This window comes from Chrysemys picta, chromosome 22 (assembly GCF_011386835.1).
Source record: "Chrysemys picta bellii isolate R12L10 chromosome 22, ASM1138683v2, whole genome shotgun sequence".
In the NCBI taxonomy this organism is placed as follows: domain Eukaryota; kingdom Metazoa; phylum Chordata; order Testudines; family Emydidae; genus Chrysemys; species Chrysemys picta.
The window spans coordinates 21121853-21138262 of NC_088812.1; the positions used below are offsets into that span (position 1 = coordinate 21121853).

Below are 16410 nucleotides of genomic sequence, written 5' to 3' on the forward strand. Positions count from 1 at the left end.
TTCTATGATTCTATGCCTCTCTCTATGCAAAAGTAAGGACTGTCAGATTCTGTAGGCCAAGTGGCTAATACATTCTTACCCGGTTTTGAAAAGGCTGCCTGGCATTACTTGAAATATTCACTGAGAGCATTGTTCCCTGAAGGAGTAAAGAAGGAACCTCCCACTGGAGTCTGACTCTGCTGGACATACTACAGGGAGCCATGGAAAATGACGGGGATTGCTGGCACCCAAAGGCCTAGTTTTGGAGACCACGGGTCTGCCCCTGTGGAACCGTGTAGTTCCTTGGGGCCCAGCACACTACAGGGATCTCGCCAAAGGGACTGATTACAGGCTGCAGCATAGACCTGACCCTGTGAATCCATCACACCCTGCCCCAGGGCACTGGGAAGCCACTCAGACTCCAGCCTCCCAGCTGCCTCCTACAGAGCATCATAGGATGAGACTAGAATAGAAAAATCCAGTGCCTAGCTTCCATTCTCCCCACATCAATGAGGTCCAATGCCCTGATCCTAATTCTGATCTCCTAAGTCCCAGGATAAATCCAGGGTAACTCCAGTAAAAGTAAACCAATGGAGTTATTCCAAATTTACACCAATGTTACTGAGATTAGGGTCAGACTCATACAAAGCTGCTTAAAATCCTTTATTTAGTAATGTCTCCCTGTGTTGTTTATTGCCATATCTTAGATTTTAAACAAGTTTTGTTCATCTTCTCTCAAGTGTTTTTCCTCCTTGGACTGTTCTGGTTTCTACCACCAGCAAGTGCCCAGAGGACAAACACAACTGGTAAGTTCTCAGGTTAGTGAAACATAATGCCTTGTGTAAAGTTTTTGTGGCCATAATAAGTAAGTCACATATAGAGTGTCTGCAATGAAACTGGTATTAGCTTGGCACCTCTCAGCAGCATTATCTGGACTCTAATGTGAGGCTTCGTTGCATCTGGGTCATTAGGAGTAGCGGAATGCCCAAAGGGGTGGGTACATCTCAGGTTCTAAACAGGCCCTGAAGGGAAAACCCAAAATTTCGAGAACAGGAAAGATTGGGTGTCAGGGATAATTCCTCCTTCTCTGTGTTCGTTTATTCATTCACTCCCTCTTTGTCCCTCTGTCACTCCTTAGGGTATTCCAGTTTGTCTGCTAATACTCTGTCCCCTGGTGGACAAGAACCTCTTTCTGCAGCTATGTCCCACTGAGAGGTCTTTTAATAGTGTCACTAAGCCATACTGAAAAGCCAGCTGGAGACTTCATATTCTGGACTGCAGTACCTGGAGGTCTGTCAGAAAGGAGCCAGGGAGAATGAAGTAACTCTGGGCCTGTCCTTTTGGCAGCTTCCCCTTTAAGAAGCTGTTAGTATTACAGGATTGCAAATGAAAATTGAGTTCATGATTAATTTCATGTGGAAACTAGAAGCACTGGAAAATCCTACAAATGGAGCTAAATTCTGAGAGGCATTGAGGACCGGCAGCCAGGGCCGGCCCTAGACCAAATGGCACACCCCCCAGCCTCCATTTGTTAAACTTTTAAATACCTTATTTTTTATTGCATATATAGCTCATTTCATGACATTGATGTGTGATTTGTATGCATGAGTTATCCCTGTCTCATAAGACTAACTGGAGATATTAGGGTTGCCAGGTGTCCGGTTTTCGACCGGAATGCCCGGTCGAAAAGGGCCAATGGTGGCTCTGGACAGCACCGCTGACCAGGCCATGAAAAGTCCGGTTGGCAGTGCAGTGGGGCTAAGGCAGGCCCTGCCAGCCCTGGCTCTGAGAAGTTCCCTGGAAGCAGCCGGCATGTTCGGCCCCTAGGCGCAGCGGTGATCAGTGAAGCTCTGAGTGCTGCCGCCGCTCCCAGCACCAGCTCCGCAGCTCCCATTGTCCGGGAACTGTGGTTGATGGGAGCTGTGGGGGCAGCAGCTGTGGGCAGGGGCGCTGCGCAGAGTCAGCTGGCTGCACCTCCGCCTAGGGGCCGAACATGCTGGCCACTTCCGGGAGCAGCGTGGAGCCAGGGCAGGCAGGGAGCCTGCCTTAGCCCCACTGCACCACCGACCGGGAGGTGCCTGAGGTAAGCGCTGCCTGGCCGGAGCCCCCACCCTCAACCCCCTGCCCCAAGATGTAACCCCCTCCTGCAATCCAAACTCCCTCCCCCAGCCGGCATCCCCTTCTGCACCCCAATACCCTGCCCCAGCCCTGAGCCTTCTCCTGCACTCTAAATCCTTTGGTCTTGGCCCGGAGCCCCCTCCTGTATCCCAAAACCCTCATCCCCACCCCTACCCCAGAGCCCGCACCCCCAGCCGGAGCCCTCACCCCCTCCTGTACCCCAATCCCTTGCCTCAGCCCAGTGAAAGTGAGTGAGGATGAGGGAGAGCGAGGCACTGTAGTAAGTGGGGGTGGAGAGCTGGAGAAGGGGCGGGGCCAGTGTGTTAGTTTTGTGCAATTGGAAAGTTGCCAACCGTAGGTGATCCCCTGCTCCGTGTATAGTCGTGAGGGCGTGGCTGACAGCATTCTAGGAGGCTGGAGGGAAATATAGTTCTCAGAAAATCTGGAAGGTTCCATGAGATCCTATAAAGGTTCACAACATTCTAGAGGCTAGTGAAAAATGGATCCACATATGGAATACCTGAAACATTTTACTTCAAACATTCTGGTTTCCCTTTTGTCTCTAACAACAAAAACAGCACCCTGAGCCCACGGCCCCACAAACCTGGCACCCAGGTGGTTATCAGCAAATCAGCAAAGGTCTGTTGTAGTCAGTGGTGCTACACTGATTTACACGAGCTGAGGATCTGGCCCTATATAACTAAAAGGGAAATGAAGGAAACTCATTAAATAAAAGTTTTATTTAACTTTTTAAATTGTAATTTTATTGATCTGTTTCTTATGTGTGTTTAATAAAAGGTTCTCTCTCTCTTTCTCTGTATATATATATATATATTTAATGGTGGTGGTTGCAACAGGAGAAGGTGCCAGTGATAACTTGATACAAGACCCCAAACCACACTTATGTGTTTAATGTTGTAACAGTACAAAAGGGTTTTATTATCACCTCAGCCCAATAGGCCCAAGGCACCTGCCCTTATCAACACAACAGACTAAAGTTCTCTTCCCAGCATTGATTTTAATGGTTAGAGCACAAGAGACTGAGAGTCAGGAAACCTGAGTTTTATTCTTAGTTCTACTGCTGATTTGTGGGGTTACTTTGAGCAAGCTCCTAACCCTCTCTGTCCCTTAGTTTCCCTCTCAGTGCAGTGGGGACAGTAATATTGACCCATTTCCTGGTGGGACTGAGAATTATTTAATGTCTGTCTGTAAAGTGTTTTGAGCTTAGACAGCAGGAAGTGCTAGGGAAGGGCAAACAATTATTCTTAGAGCTGAGTCCAAATCATTAAGTGTGCATCTGGATCTGAAATTTTTCTGTGTTTCCATGAGGGTTTGAATCCAGGATTCAGGTTCTGAACTATTATAAAGACCAGGGACAATCATGGAGTTCAGATCCAGATTGGAACATTCCCCGAAGTCATGTTTGGTTCCATGGCCTTTGTTGGGTTCTAAGTTGTCTAAGTTGTGCTTGTTCATTATTTAAAGTAATGTTTACTATTAATAAAAATATTTTAATGTAGATTAAAAGTATAATGGGAAAGATTTCTAGCTGCATTAAGGTTTTCAAACTCCTTTTCTTTTTTGCTGGGCCTTAATTTTTGGCCTGAACAAAGTTGATCCAGCCCCTTTTACTCTATCTCTCTCTCTCCACCTGCAATGTTTTATTGCTATTTTTCCTTGCAGGCACATGTCAGACTGAGACTCTAGGAAGAGAATTCATCACCTCCTACATGGACGACTGTGGGAACTCTAGTCAATTTGAAGTGCAAATTACTGGCTACTTTGCCTTCACTTCAGTGTCTGTTTCCATCTCCAATTACCAGTTTGATAAGAAGATTATGGTAAATTGGGGAGAGATGGTGCGGGTCAGCCTACCAGAGTCAGTGGGAATTAAGGGCACTACCAATTTCTCCAATGTGGTCCTAGTCAAGGCTGACAAAGATATCTCAGTAGTGTCCGTCAGCAACAAACATGTGAGCCCTGAGACCACTGTGCTGTATCCTGTCTCCAGCTTGGGAAATGAACACTACATAGTGACTCCCTCTACAGAATCCTTAGATAGTTACCCAGAGTTCTCTGTTATGACATACCAAGAGCCCAACTCCGTGGAGGTCCATGTGAAAGGCAAGTTACATTACCTAATACAGGACAACTCCACTGGCTCCAGACTGACAATTAAACTCCACGCTTTCCAAGGCATCCAGTTTCAAGGCATAGGAGATCTGTCTGGCACCAGGATTGTCTCAGAAAAACCAGTGGCCATCTTGGTTGGCCAGAGGTGTTTTTGTAATAACACTAAATGCAACCATGTCTTTGAGCAGCTCCTACCAGTTTGCAGCTGGGGTACAAAATACATCGTTCCTCCCTTACCCTGGCAGAAAGTAGATGAAATAGTCTACATCACTGCTTCCCGGAACACAACTGTGTTGTATCAACTAGGGGAACAGGCAGAGACTGTTACTCTAGCAGGAGGCAGTGTACTCCAGCGTCCTGTCAAGCCCTGGATCCCAGTCTACATCTCTGCTAATGTGGGCATCCAGGTGGTGTTCTACAGCGTGGGTGCACCTCTCCCTAATTCCTCCCACGCCTTCCTGATGAATGTTCCAGATGTTGCCAGTTACTGCCAGATGTATTCTATAAATGCCCAGGAGGGCTTCGAGAACTTTGCCTTGATGGTGGCCAATACAGCAGAGACTGGCGCCATCATCCTAGACAATCAGCCTGTAAGGGATGTGGTGTGGAACCGAGTCCCTGGCACTGAGTTCGTTTGGGGCATGCGTACGCTTGTACCTGCCAACAGATCCCATGCTGTGGAACATCCGCTTGTACCTGCCAACAGATCCCATGCTGTGGAACATCCCAGCTCTCCGTTTGCACTCCTGAGTGTTGGCACTGCCGCCATGGACAGCTATGGGATTCCGGGTTCCTGCAGGAAGAGTGAGTAGCATGGGTTTTAAATCGATTTTGACCACAGTTTGTGTCCATGCTGCAAAGAAAACAGTGTCACAACCAGGGAGGCAACCATGGGCCTGGTGTAAAGTCTGTTGATTTTGATGGGGCTCCACTGAGTTACACCAGCTGAGAATTTGGCCCAGCACGGCATCCTAGGCCACCACTAGCCACAGTTACTCCGGCTGTGTCCATACTACAGCAGTGACAGCAGCACAGCTACAGCGCCGCAGCTGTGCCTCTGTAGCACTGTAGTGTAGACACTTGGTACAGCGATGGAAGGGGTTTTTCTATCACTGTAGTTAATCCACCTGCCGAGAGGTGGTATCTAGGTTGATGGAAGAATTCTTCTGTCAACCTAATGGTGTCGACACTGGGCTCAGGACGCCTTAACTAAGTCTCTCAGGGGTGTGAGCTGCACCGATCTACTTTCAGCCCAGCTCATGCAGTTAGGCAGACAGGGACTCCCAGAGGGGGGGACAAGAGGGGAATTTGCCCCAGGCCCCGGGCCCCGCGAGCCCTGTCCTGGCGGTGGTCCAGGTCTTCAGCGGTATTTCGGCGGTGGGGGGCCCTTCAGTGCTGCCGAAGACGCGGAGCGACTGAAAGCCCCCCCCACCGCCGAAATGCCGCTGAAGATCCGGACCGCCGCTAGGTGAGTAGAAGCATCGCAGCTCCCCTGCTTTGCCCCAGGCCCCATGAATCCTTTGGGCAGCCCTGTAGGCAGATGCTCGCCAGCTGTTCTGAATTGGTTTAAGAACTGTTGCACTTTTCCTCCTACACTTGGTTGTAATGCCCTCTGGGTACCCAAGAGAATTTTGTGCCCAATTCTTACTTATGCCACTCCTGTGCTTGTGGCAGGGAATAGAAAGGGTGGAGGAAAAGGTAGCTTTAAACCACCTTTGTGCTCTATGCATTCTGGGACCATGGAGGGATGCTGTAATTTACCCTCTGCTTCTCATGGCCCCTGAAAATCAGAAAGTAGCTGTAGCATGGTGCATTCTGACCACATCCTTGATCTGCCTTGCATATGAAGCCAAGTTCATGTAAAGGCCCTTCTACCAGTTCCACACGAGCTGTGGAGAGTCCCTCCACAGGGAGCATTCTTAGGAGCCATTTACACCCAGTTTAATCACCTTTTCCAGGCCAGAGCAACATAAGGCTTTTAGTGTAACTGAGGCCTGCTCAACACCTGAAACTTCAGTCAATCATAAGCCAGCCTAAGCCTCAGCATAGGCAACACTAGGTCAACAGAAGAATTCTTGTCTTGTCCTAGCTACCAGCTCTCAGAGGTGGATTTACTACAGCAATGGAAGAACCCTTCCACCACTGTAGTCAGTGTCTACACTACAGTGGCACAGCTGCAGCTGTGCCACTTTAGTGTTTCGAGTGCAGACATACCTTGCTGAGACTCAGGCCTTTTTGAAGTACAATAGCAGGGTTAGAACAGTTCCTGGGAAGAGAAACTTCTCGACTATAGATGTAACAACTGTCATCTTGGTTATCACCAAGGATGAAACCCAGGACTTTGTAACTGTATGACCCACTACTGTTTGAGCTAAGGGATGAACTCCCATAGCTAGGAGCTGTAGCAGAACCAGACCCTCGGTGGACCAGCCCCTAGAGGACACATAACACACACTGATCAATGAGATACACAGACAAAGCTTAAGTGAGTACTAAACAGGTGATGTGTGGACACACACCAGGCTTTTAAGGCTGAATGTATTGCTGACTGATTACAGAGTCAGTTGAAAGTTGTCAGATAGACAGAGCTTAAGGGATCAATGGAGTTAAAGGGAGACAGCACCTGCTGGGTTTAGGTAGATCATCAACTTTGTATTGTGGTAGGAAGAAAATTGCCTTGTGATTTTGGTTGCCTAACCTGAGACCTTAAAGGGGCCTGATTTTCAGAGGGTGAGTGCTCAGCACTTTTGAAAGTCAGGGCCCTTTTAAGAGGTCTCAAATCACGAGACACTTCTGAAAACTTTAGCCCTGCAGATGTTGACCTGATGTTATTGCCCTGCCTCTCTTTCTGTTGCTAGATGTTACCTTTAAATGCCAGACTGAGACTCCACAGATACAAAAGCAGTTGGAGATGTGCAAAGATGTCTTTCTGAAGGTACGTGGAAGGGGTTTATTTGGGTTTTTGAGGGTTTTCACAAAGAGTACACAGAAAACTTTGAGCCTGAGGATTCTCTGTCTATCCAGGGTTTACCACTGACTTCAGTGGGAGCAGAATCAGTCCAACACCAAGTGCTTTTGAAAACTCAACCCTATCATGGTGTGTGACACCCCCACAGTCTATCAGAGTTCTGCAGTTAAGGCACCAGCCAGAGATACAGGAAGTCAGAGTTCAGTTCCCATCTCTGCCCAGACTCACTGTGGGAATTTGGGCAATTTTCTCAGTCTCTCTTTGCATCGGTTCCCCACTTGTAGAAGGAGGATAATAATCCTTACAAACCCCTGTGAGGAAAGGAAGGAGAAATTCATTAATATGAATGAAAGCTTCAATACTATGTGAAATATCAGCATGTCTGTGGGCTTCACCACACTTAGCCTTAACATGTCGTAATCTGTAGCATTCCAGTGGGACAGCCAGCCAGCCACAGGTCAAAGCAACATCGCTCTGCAGAACCATTAACCTTAAATTTGGGTGGCGTTTCCATGCTTTCAGAAATAACCCATTTCCTCTCATTGCTCTGCAGGGCAACAACAGTGAATTTTGCTCCTTCGTGAATTTAACCATAGTGAATTTGGAGACCATGTGTGCCCAGGACAGAGCAGTATCATTGGAGGTCAGAGGTTTTGCCCCTACGTGTGTGGGCGCTCTATGGCCAAATGCCCTGAGCACTGGAATAGCAGTTTCACTTTGGGGGGAATTGTAGCTGCTCTTCAGAAAAGGGGTGTGTGTGCACATGCTCTCTAGCTTAAGTGGCAGGGGATCTGGGTTTTGTCCCCACTGGTCCTAGGAAGATCCAAATCCCTTCTGGGGGCAACACAGAGAGAACCTAGATGCCTGCTGATTTGTTGCAATGTTCTCTGGCACCTACACTGAAGGGACCAGGGATGAGGAGGGAATGACAGGGCGTTAGCCCTACCCTGACGTCAGCCTACTGTGGAGTCCTGAGTAAGCCTCAGTAGCCTCACTCGCTCTGTAAAGGGCTCCCTTTTTGAGAATGCTGCAGTCCCTCTGAGTGGGGAAGGTCACTATGAACCTGTTTGTCCCTAAGAGGGTCATTGTTCCCCTGGGAGTCTGAAGAATGTGGCTCATAAACCACTGAAATCCTCCCTCCTTCTCAGGGTGTTTCCTTTCCCAATCCCAGGATTTTGCTGGCCCCTTTGGTCCCTTCCTGAATAGCTCCACCCTCAGTGCTGGTGGGAACGAGAACAAAAGGGAGGTGGCCTCTGCCGTGACGTTCCTCCTGCAGAGTGTGGAATTGGCTGCACTGACGGCTGCTTTGAAGTCTCCGGAGATGAAGACCCAGAACGTGACAACAGAGTCTATGGGTGAGGAGGATGGGAGGATCCCACATCACCTGGTGGCGGTTGTGTGATGTGGGGTTATACTCTTTTCAGTGCAGAACACCACTGCAGCCTCCCTACTCATCTCTCAGGGTTTATAACCCAGCCATGGGCAGCAGGTGCACGAGTCATTGAGAGAAGCTAACCATTGAGAGAGACTAACCCCCAACCCCACCCATTCTGCCCAAGGCCCTACCTCTCCCTTTCAACCCCCTCTCTTCCGCTGGAGCCCAGAGCAACCCGGCCCCCCCACCCCTGCACTACCCCAGCGTGCCAGGCGAGCAGTGCAGCAGGAGCACCCCCAGCCCTGGAGCTCTGGGCAGCAGGATCGTCCCCAACTTCAGCGCTGGGTGGAAGAGCAGGCAGCATGACAATGCAAGGTCCCGACCCCAGCCCCAGCCCCCCAAACCCTGGGCCTTGTGAGCACCAGCCCCAGCCTGCCTGCCTCAGTCTCTCAGCCACAGAAGAGAGGGAAGGGAATTGGAAGCAGGCAGGAGGGGACCAGGGGGCGGAGCATGGGCGGGGCTATGCCAGGCTGTTTGGGGAGGCACAGCCTTCCCCGGCCTATGCTACCCGCCAGCCATAAACCCAGCCCTGGGGCTTTGCAGCAATGGCAGCTGCCTGAGAAGGTTTTAAAAGCAATGCCAATGTCCTGTCGCCACAGGCAGCTGCCATTGCGTCCTCCTTTCACTCCCTGCCCCAGCAATACCCCTTCCTGCTGCTTCCTCTGCTAAAGCGCAGAGGTGAGGCAGCAGGGAGAAGTTGCCTTCTGCCTCTTGGAACAGTGGCATCTTCATGGGGACGCAGGGATGATGGATCGTAGAAGGTCAGCCAGAGGGGCTCAGGGAAACACAGAGAAATGGAGGTGAGGAGAAAGGGGTGGGGAGTGGTGGGATTCCGAGAGAGTGGAGCTAGGGTTACCATACGTCCGGATTTTCCTGGACATGTCCGGCTTTTGGGGGCTCAAATCCCCGTCCGGGGGGAAATCCCCAAAAGCTGGGCATGTCCGGGAAAATCGGGAGGGCTCTGTGGTGCTCGGCCGGGGCCGGCGGTGCGGGGCCGGTGCGGGGCCGGGGGCACGGTGCCGGGTCGGGAACCAGGGGCGCAGTGCCGGGCCAGGGTCACAGTGCCGGGCCGGGCGCGGTGCCGGACGGGGAGCCGGGGGCGCGGTGCCGGGCTGGGGTCCGGGCCGGGAGCCGGGCCCGCGGGGCCGGGGAGCCGGTCAGCCGGGCCGGCGGGGAGCCGGTCAGCCGGGCCGGCGGGGAGCCGGGCCCGCGGGGAGCCGGTCAGCTGGGCTGGCGGGGAGCCGGGCCCGCGGGGAGCCGGTCAGCCGGGGAGCCGAGCCCGCGGGGAGCCGGGCCCGCGGGGAGACAGGGAGCCGGGCCCGCGGGGCGGGTAGCCGGGGGGTGCGCCGGGCCGGCAGTGCTGGGCGGGCCGGGGGTGGTCGGCCGGGGGCCGGGGCCGGCACCCGAGGGCCCGAGCCGACCCAGGCTGGAAACGCCGGGGGGCCAGCCTGGGCCGCGCCTCCCCCCACACCTCCCTTACCTGCTTCAGGCTTCCCGCGAATCAAATGTTCGCGGGAAGCAGGGGAGGGGGCGGAGACTTTGGGGAGGGGGCGGGGTTGGGGCGGGGCCGGGGGCCGTGGAGTGTCCTCCATTTGGAGGCACAGAATATGGTAACCCTAGTGGAGCTCCAAACCTGCCTTGCCCTTGCAGCAAGAGGCTTTGCCATTTCCCTCCCCAGCTATCGAGACGCTCCTCGTTGTCCCGGCTGCAGGTCCCTGTGATGAGGTCTTCAGACTGAGAGCTCTGAATGAGACAATGGACATTCACTGCGATACGGTCACCAAAGCAGCCACAGAAGGTACCATCCTGGTGCTTCCCAGGCACTCACCCCTTTAACCAGACACCAAACCCCAGCCCTAGTTCTCCCCTTCCTCTCGTCCCAGGTTGGCTTGCTTGCCTCTGTTTTCCTGACACTGGTGTGGACCTTGTTGGCTGAGCCGGTGTTTCTCAGGCCACTGAGCTCTGCAGAGCCCTTCATTCCTGGTTGTCCCGCAGCATGAAAACTGAGCAATGTGGGGGGAGGGGAGGCAGGGAGGAGAGAGAAGCTTTGATGGGATATGAATTGGTCCAGAGAATGGAAAGATCAGAGATCCGTTGGCCCGACACATGATGTTCTGATGATGAGCCCAGCTAGGCCCCAGGTTGATGTGCCTGTCTTCCTGGAATGGAACCAGGATAATATTTACCAATTTTACTCCTGTTTTCAGGCCAGTATGACCTAACTGGGACTGGTTCTTAATTCTTTATCACCAGGGAAAGCTCCTCACTAACAAGCCCTTCTGCCTCTCCTAATCAAGAAAAACTATGGCTTCAACCTCAGTGCCTTTCACGTCGGGCTGTCTACCTAGCTGGATAATGTGCAGTATGGGGGTATGATTTTTAAAGAGCACTAACGTACTGTGCATTAATTGGTCTGTAGAGACCCTACTAGTGTGCACTAAAGGTTCCCTAGTGTGCTCTAATATACGTTAGTGCACTTTAGGAATCACACTCCCATAGGGCACGCCAGATGTTTCCAACACAGAAGTGCTTCTGTGGAAGAAGAGGGAGGAGGCAACATGCTCTAGTAGTTAAAGCTCAAACTGCTAGCCAGGACTCCTGGGTTCTTTTCCCAGCTCTGCCCCAGACTCGCTGTGATCTTTGGCACCTGGCTTGCTCTTTCTTTGTCTCAGTGTCCCTGGCACTGTGATGAGGCATCATTTCATGTTTTCAGATTCTTGGGCTGTTGCTTTTATTTCTTACTTCACCCTGGACTCCATCATTGACAAGAGATTTCTCAAGGAGGGAGATCTAATGGCTGATGAGAAATTGAGGAATTGTCACTTGAATTCCAGGGTGGTGAGTGGGGCTGTCGGAGATGGGAGGCTCATGAACCTCTCCAAACCTGTGAACTTCACCCTGCGCCATAGACAGGTGAGTGTAGATCCTTTTACTTTGCTTTGTGCCCGGGGCTCCAGCTGGTCACTTAAAAGGTGAGTCTCCTGAAAGGCGTCTGAGTTGTGTTGCCTTTCTGGACTGAGAAACAGTTATCTGAGAAAGAGACGGCGCTTCTTCAGCCCTGACATGGGGGCTGTTCTGGGGAGGACGTTACATAGGGTTCACATCAGGCCTGATTGGGTTATGATTCATCATGTAAAATGCTCAGGAGTAACAATTGTCTGGCTCACCCCTTAGAGCAGGAATAATTGGAAGGCATCTCCCTATAGCAGTGGTCCCCAAACTTTTGAGGGTCGCACCCCTCCAGCCCATTCACACCCCTCCCCCTGAGCCAGGGCCGGGAGCAGGGCTGAGGCTGGGGGCGGGAGTGGAGCAACAGCTAGGCTGTGGTGGGGGCCAGCAGCTAAGCCCATGGCCAGTTGCGGCTCCGCTCCCAGCCCTGTCCCTGCCCCCATCCTGGGCTGGGAATGGAGCTGCAAGGGACTGGGGCTGGGAGTGGAGCCATGCTGAATCTGGGGACGCTGCCAGACATGGGGCTGGAAGTTGGGGATGCGGCTACTGGTGGGAATAGAGCAGAGCTCAGGGTGGGGAGGGGCAGGAGGGGCTTCCATTCCGCACCCCATGGGGGCTGACCCAGGACCAGTCATGTTCTTTTGAAGGTTCCTCTGTGTCCCCCCTCCCTCCCCCCAGTTTGAGGACCTCTGCCCTATAGATAGCAGAGTTCAGGGAAACAGTCTGAGCCAGGGCTGGGAGCGGGGCCGCAGCTCGGGGGCAGTGGGAAAGGACATGGACAGGGTAAGGGGGCTGAGGCTGGGGCCGCAGCTGGGTTGGGTCTGGTGCCATGAGCAGGGCCAGAGCCATGGCTGGGGGCTGAGGCTGTGGGCGGGAGTGGAGCAGCAGCCAGGCTGCAGTGGGAGCCAGCAGCCAAGCCCATGGCCAGGTGCAGCTCTGCTCCCAGCCCCTCCCCTGCCCCCTGCCCCCAGCCTCGGCCCTGGGCCGGGAATTGAGCCGTAAGGGGCTGGGGCTGGGAGTGGAGCCATGCTGAGGTTGGGGACGGTGCCACGCATGGAGCTGGAAGTTGGGGATGTGGCTACGGGTGGGATCAGAGCAGAACTCAGGATAGGGAAGGGCTGGGTGGTGCTCCTTCTCCTGGGAATTGTCCCTCTGAAGGTCCCTCTATGTCCCCCTAGGAGGGCGCACCCCACAGCCCTATAGATAGCAGCCCCACAGCCCTATAGATAGCAGAGTTCAGGGAAACAGCTTGAGATGGTGCCTTCTTTGATGAAATAATGAACTTGCTAGCGTGCATGTGGGTATTTGTGGGCGGGTGTGTGAATGCCTTTTAATGACTCACATCGGAACTGCACAATTGTGTGTCATAGACCCTACAGTGCTCAGAGTTAAGGGAATTACCACTTTAGCTCGGGGATCAGGGCCTTGTGCTATTGCAGCTGGAGGATCTCACTTGTATTTCCACTGCCAATGGGAAGTCCCAAATGGCTGTTACGTGCAGCACAATGAGAGCCATGAAGCCCGTGGTGACTTCAGGTTTATTACTGTCTATTAGAGATGTGTGACAAAAGAAACAGTGTTCTCCCCATGATCCAGTGAGGATGATCATGGGGTGTTTTTGTTTCCAGGCAAAGAAAGAAGAGGAAGAGGCTCTCTGCGTTCACTGGAAATTCATAGCTGGGAGAGGCTTCTGGGCTGAGGATGGCTGCACCGTTCTCCACACGAACAGCACTCACACCATCTGCAGCTGTGACCATCTCTCCAGCTTTGCGCTTCTTATGGGTCACACCGAAGTGGAGGTATCTCACTGTCAGACTCAGATCAAAGGGCTGAACTCTGAGCTCCTGACCTAGGCAAAATCAGTGGGAATTTTGCCTGAATGAATGCTGAGTAGGAACCTCAGTGTATAATCTGTGGCCATACAGGATGGGTCAAGGGGGCTGGGCTGGGATTGTGATCTGAGGTGCCTAGAGTAGCCTACACTGACAATGCCAAGGCCAGGGCAGGCTGTAAAAAGGAGAGCAGATTCCTCCAAAACTGGTGATCATTTTTTCTAGAGCGTTAATCATTTGTGTTGCTCTTCTCTGGACGTTCTCCAATTTGTCCACATCTTTCCTGAAATATGGTGCCCAGAACTGGACACAATACTCCAGTTGAGGCCTAATCTGCACAGAGTAGAGTGGAAGAATTACTTCCCATGTCTTGCTTACAATACTGCTGCTAATACGTCCCAGAATGATGTTTGTTTTTTTTGCAACAGCGTTACATTGTTGACTCATATTTAGCTTGTGATCCACTCAGAACTATCCTTAGGCAAATGCAGTTGCATACACGGCAGTGTAGCGCACCTGAAAATTTGGGGCACCCCTGGGTCCTAGTGTCCACCTTCCACCTCTTCCTTTCCCTGTTCTGACCTTTCCTGCAGGCTCCCACAGCTAGCTGCTGCAGCCTGGTGACTCTTACTCCGGAGGGGATCTAGTAACTTAAAAGTGAAAAAGTCTCCAGCCTGCCAGACCTATTAGCACAACATTGAAACTGTTAAAGACTCATTCAAGTGGTAATGAAGCCATTTAACAGGCATTTAAAGGTATATACTGTCAGTTTCTGAGTTTACTGACAAAAACAGTTGTGCATTACTGTAATATTTACTCAGAACATGTTAGTCTACAGGACCTTAGTTTAAAATTTGCTTTAAAATATTTCATTAGAAGATTCCTGAAGATTACAAAATCACATCTCTAAAAAATCCTTGCATAGGTTTTTAAATCCACAATCTGAGTATTCATCTGTAGCCTTAAATGCTTGGATATTCAGACATATAGTTTTTTTTAAATACATCCTTCAGAAGACCACTCTTAGCTAAAATACACATTTTAATTTTAATTACTATAGTACAAAAAACTTGCTTCCCAAGTCTTCCGGTCCTTTCTGTCCATCCCTTTCTCCTGTCACACCTTCCCCCTCCCCCCGCCCCTGGTGAAGAGAGGCTAGCCCTTAAAGGGACAACACCCCTTTCCTTCCATATAGCTGGACAAATGTGTTTCCCTTTCTTTACTTCTGACTATTTGATGAACTAGTTTTAAGAGAACACTCCAGCAAAATCAGTACCTTAGTAAGATATAAAATCCTTTGTTATGCCTAAAATCTTTGGAAACATATTTTTTAAAGTTGGTGAAATTTCATGTCTGTTGTCATGAAGATCACACAAAGTAAAGTAGTGTTCCCTTTTTCTAAATGCAATGAACATTGTTATGAACACATTAAACCTGTGTGACTGATTAATTGAAACTAATGTCTTTGTTTCAGTGAGTTAAATACACCTCTACCCCAATATAATGCGACCCGATCTAACACGGGTTCGCATATAGCATGGTAACCCTGGGGCTCTGGCAGTGGGACTCGGGCAGCGCTTTAAAGGACCTGGGGAGCCCATGGTCCTTTAAATCACCGCTGGAGCCCTGCCACTGCTACCCCGGGACTCCGGCAGCGGGGCTCGGGTGGCAATTTAAAGGGCCCAGGGTTCCCCAGGACCGGCGCCCCGGGCTCTTTAAATCACTGCTGGAACCCTGCCACCACTACCCCGATATAACGGGATTTCATCTTTAACACGGTTGGGATTTTTGGCTCCTGAGGACCGCGCTATATCGGGATAGAGGTGTATGTAGTAATCTGGAATGGTTACTTTATGAAGGCTTAAGAGTACATTTAAAATATAAAATCAGCTTAGAAATACTGATTAAGAAAATGTAAAACAGAGAAGAGCTTCATCACATATTCAATAATATTTAATGTTGTATTCAGCAGGACAGCTGACTTGCCCTTACTACAAAGTTTTTGCAAATAAATCTCTGACAAACTTCAGGGTACACCAAAATACCTGTGACTGACATTTTTTTATTCCTAAATGTAGTGCTTTTAATTAGGTACCGTCTGCATGTCTGGTCTTCACCTTCTGGTATGCAGTGGAAAACATGCTCCATTTTCTTTTGAAAAAAAAAATACTCTTCTGCAATTTCTTTCTAATGTCATTAGCTTCATTTGGGTTCAGGATTGGCTGGAAGGAGGTGAGCAGGGAGGGGGAGGGAAGAGAGGAGGGAGACAGTGGAGAGGAGCAGTGCCTGGGCAGAGTGGGGGCAGGGCCTGGGGCAGAGCAGGGGTGGAGTATGGGTGGGGCCACAGGCAGAAGAGGTGGGCTGGGGGGGCTAGCCTCCCCAAGCTGCAGCTTCATCCACTGCCCAAGACAGCAGGTAATAGCGGGTTGGTTCCCACATACCCAGCACATGCTGCAGTGTCCTTAGGCAGGGACCATATTTACAGAGCTGAATGCGCCAGTGCCGTGCTGTGATGGGTTCGGTCACAGAGACCCCCTTGGGCCTCTCACCTGAATTGCTGAGATTACCTCTGAGACCATTTTCCCTGCCAGCTTGGGTCTCCAGAACCCTGCCTTGTTGAGCCAGACATGCTAACCTGCGGCAACACGGACTCAGGGTCTGAACAACGCCCCCAAAGCTTCAGGCTTTAACTGAAAACCACTCAGCAGGTCACTTATCTCCAGCACCCAGACACCCAGTTCCCAATGGGATCCAAACCCCAAATAAATCCGTTTTCCTCTGTATAAAGCTTATACAGGGTAAACTCATAAATTATTCGCCCTCTATAACACTGATAGAGAGATATGCACAGCTGTTCGCTCCCCCAGTTATGAATCACTTATTCTGGCTTTAGCAATAAACAAAAGTGATTTAAGTGGTTCCAAGTCATAAGAGACAGAACAAAGTAAGTTACCAAGCAAAATAAAACAAAACATGCAAGTCTAAGCCTAATACAT

General features: G+C 50.9%; 1 protein-coding gene across 3 annotated transcripts in view; it reads left to right on the forward strand.

Moving 5' to 3' along the window:
- The window catches only part of LOC101937528 (adhesion G protein-coupled receptor E3-like), a 34276-nt gene that overhangs the window by 10097 nt on the left and 7769 nt on the right, over window positions 1–16410 (forward strand). For 2 of the 3 annotated variants that reach the window (XM_065576413.1, XM_065576414.1), the window contains exons 2-9: window positions 720–785; window positions 3781–5034; window positions 7089–7165; window positions 7752–7841; window positions 8370–8553; window positions 10312–10431; window positions 11347–11546; window positions 13211–13381. In XM_065576413.1, coding sequence (XP_065432485.1) covers window positions 720–785; window positions 3781–5034; window positions 7089–7165; window positions 7752–7841; window positions 8370–8553; window positions 10312–10431; window positions 11347–11546; window positions 13211–13381 — 2162 coding nt within the window. Of the gene's footprint in view, window positions 1–589; window positions 786–3780; window positions 5035–7088; window positions 7166–7751; window positions 7842–8369; window positions 8554–10311; window positions 10432–11346; window positions 11547–13210; window positions 13382–16410 lie in introns of those variants that run through there. The other variant, XM_065576412.1, reaches the window with a different exon arrangement.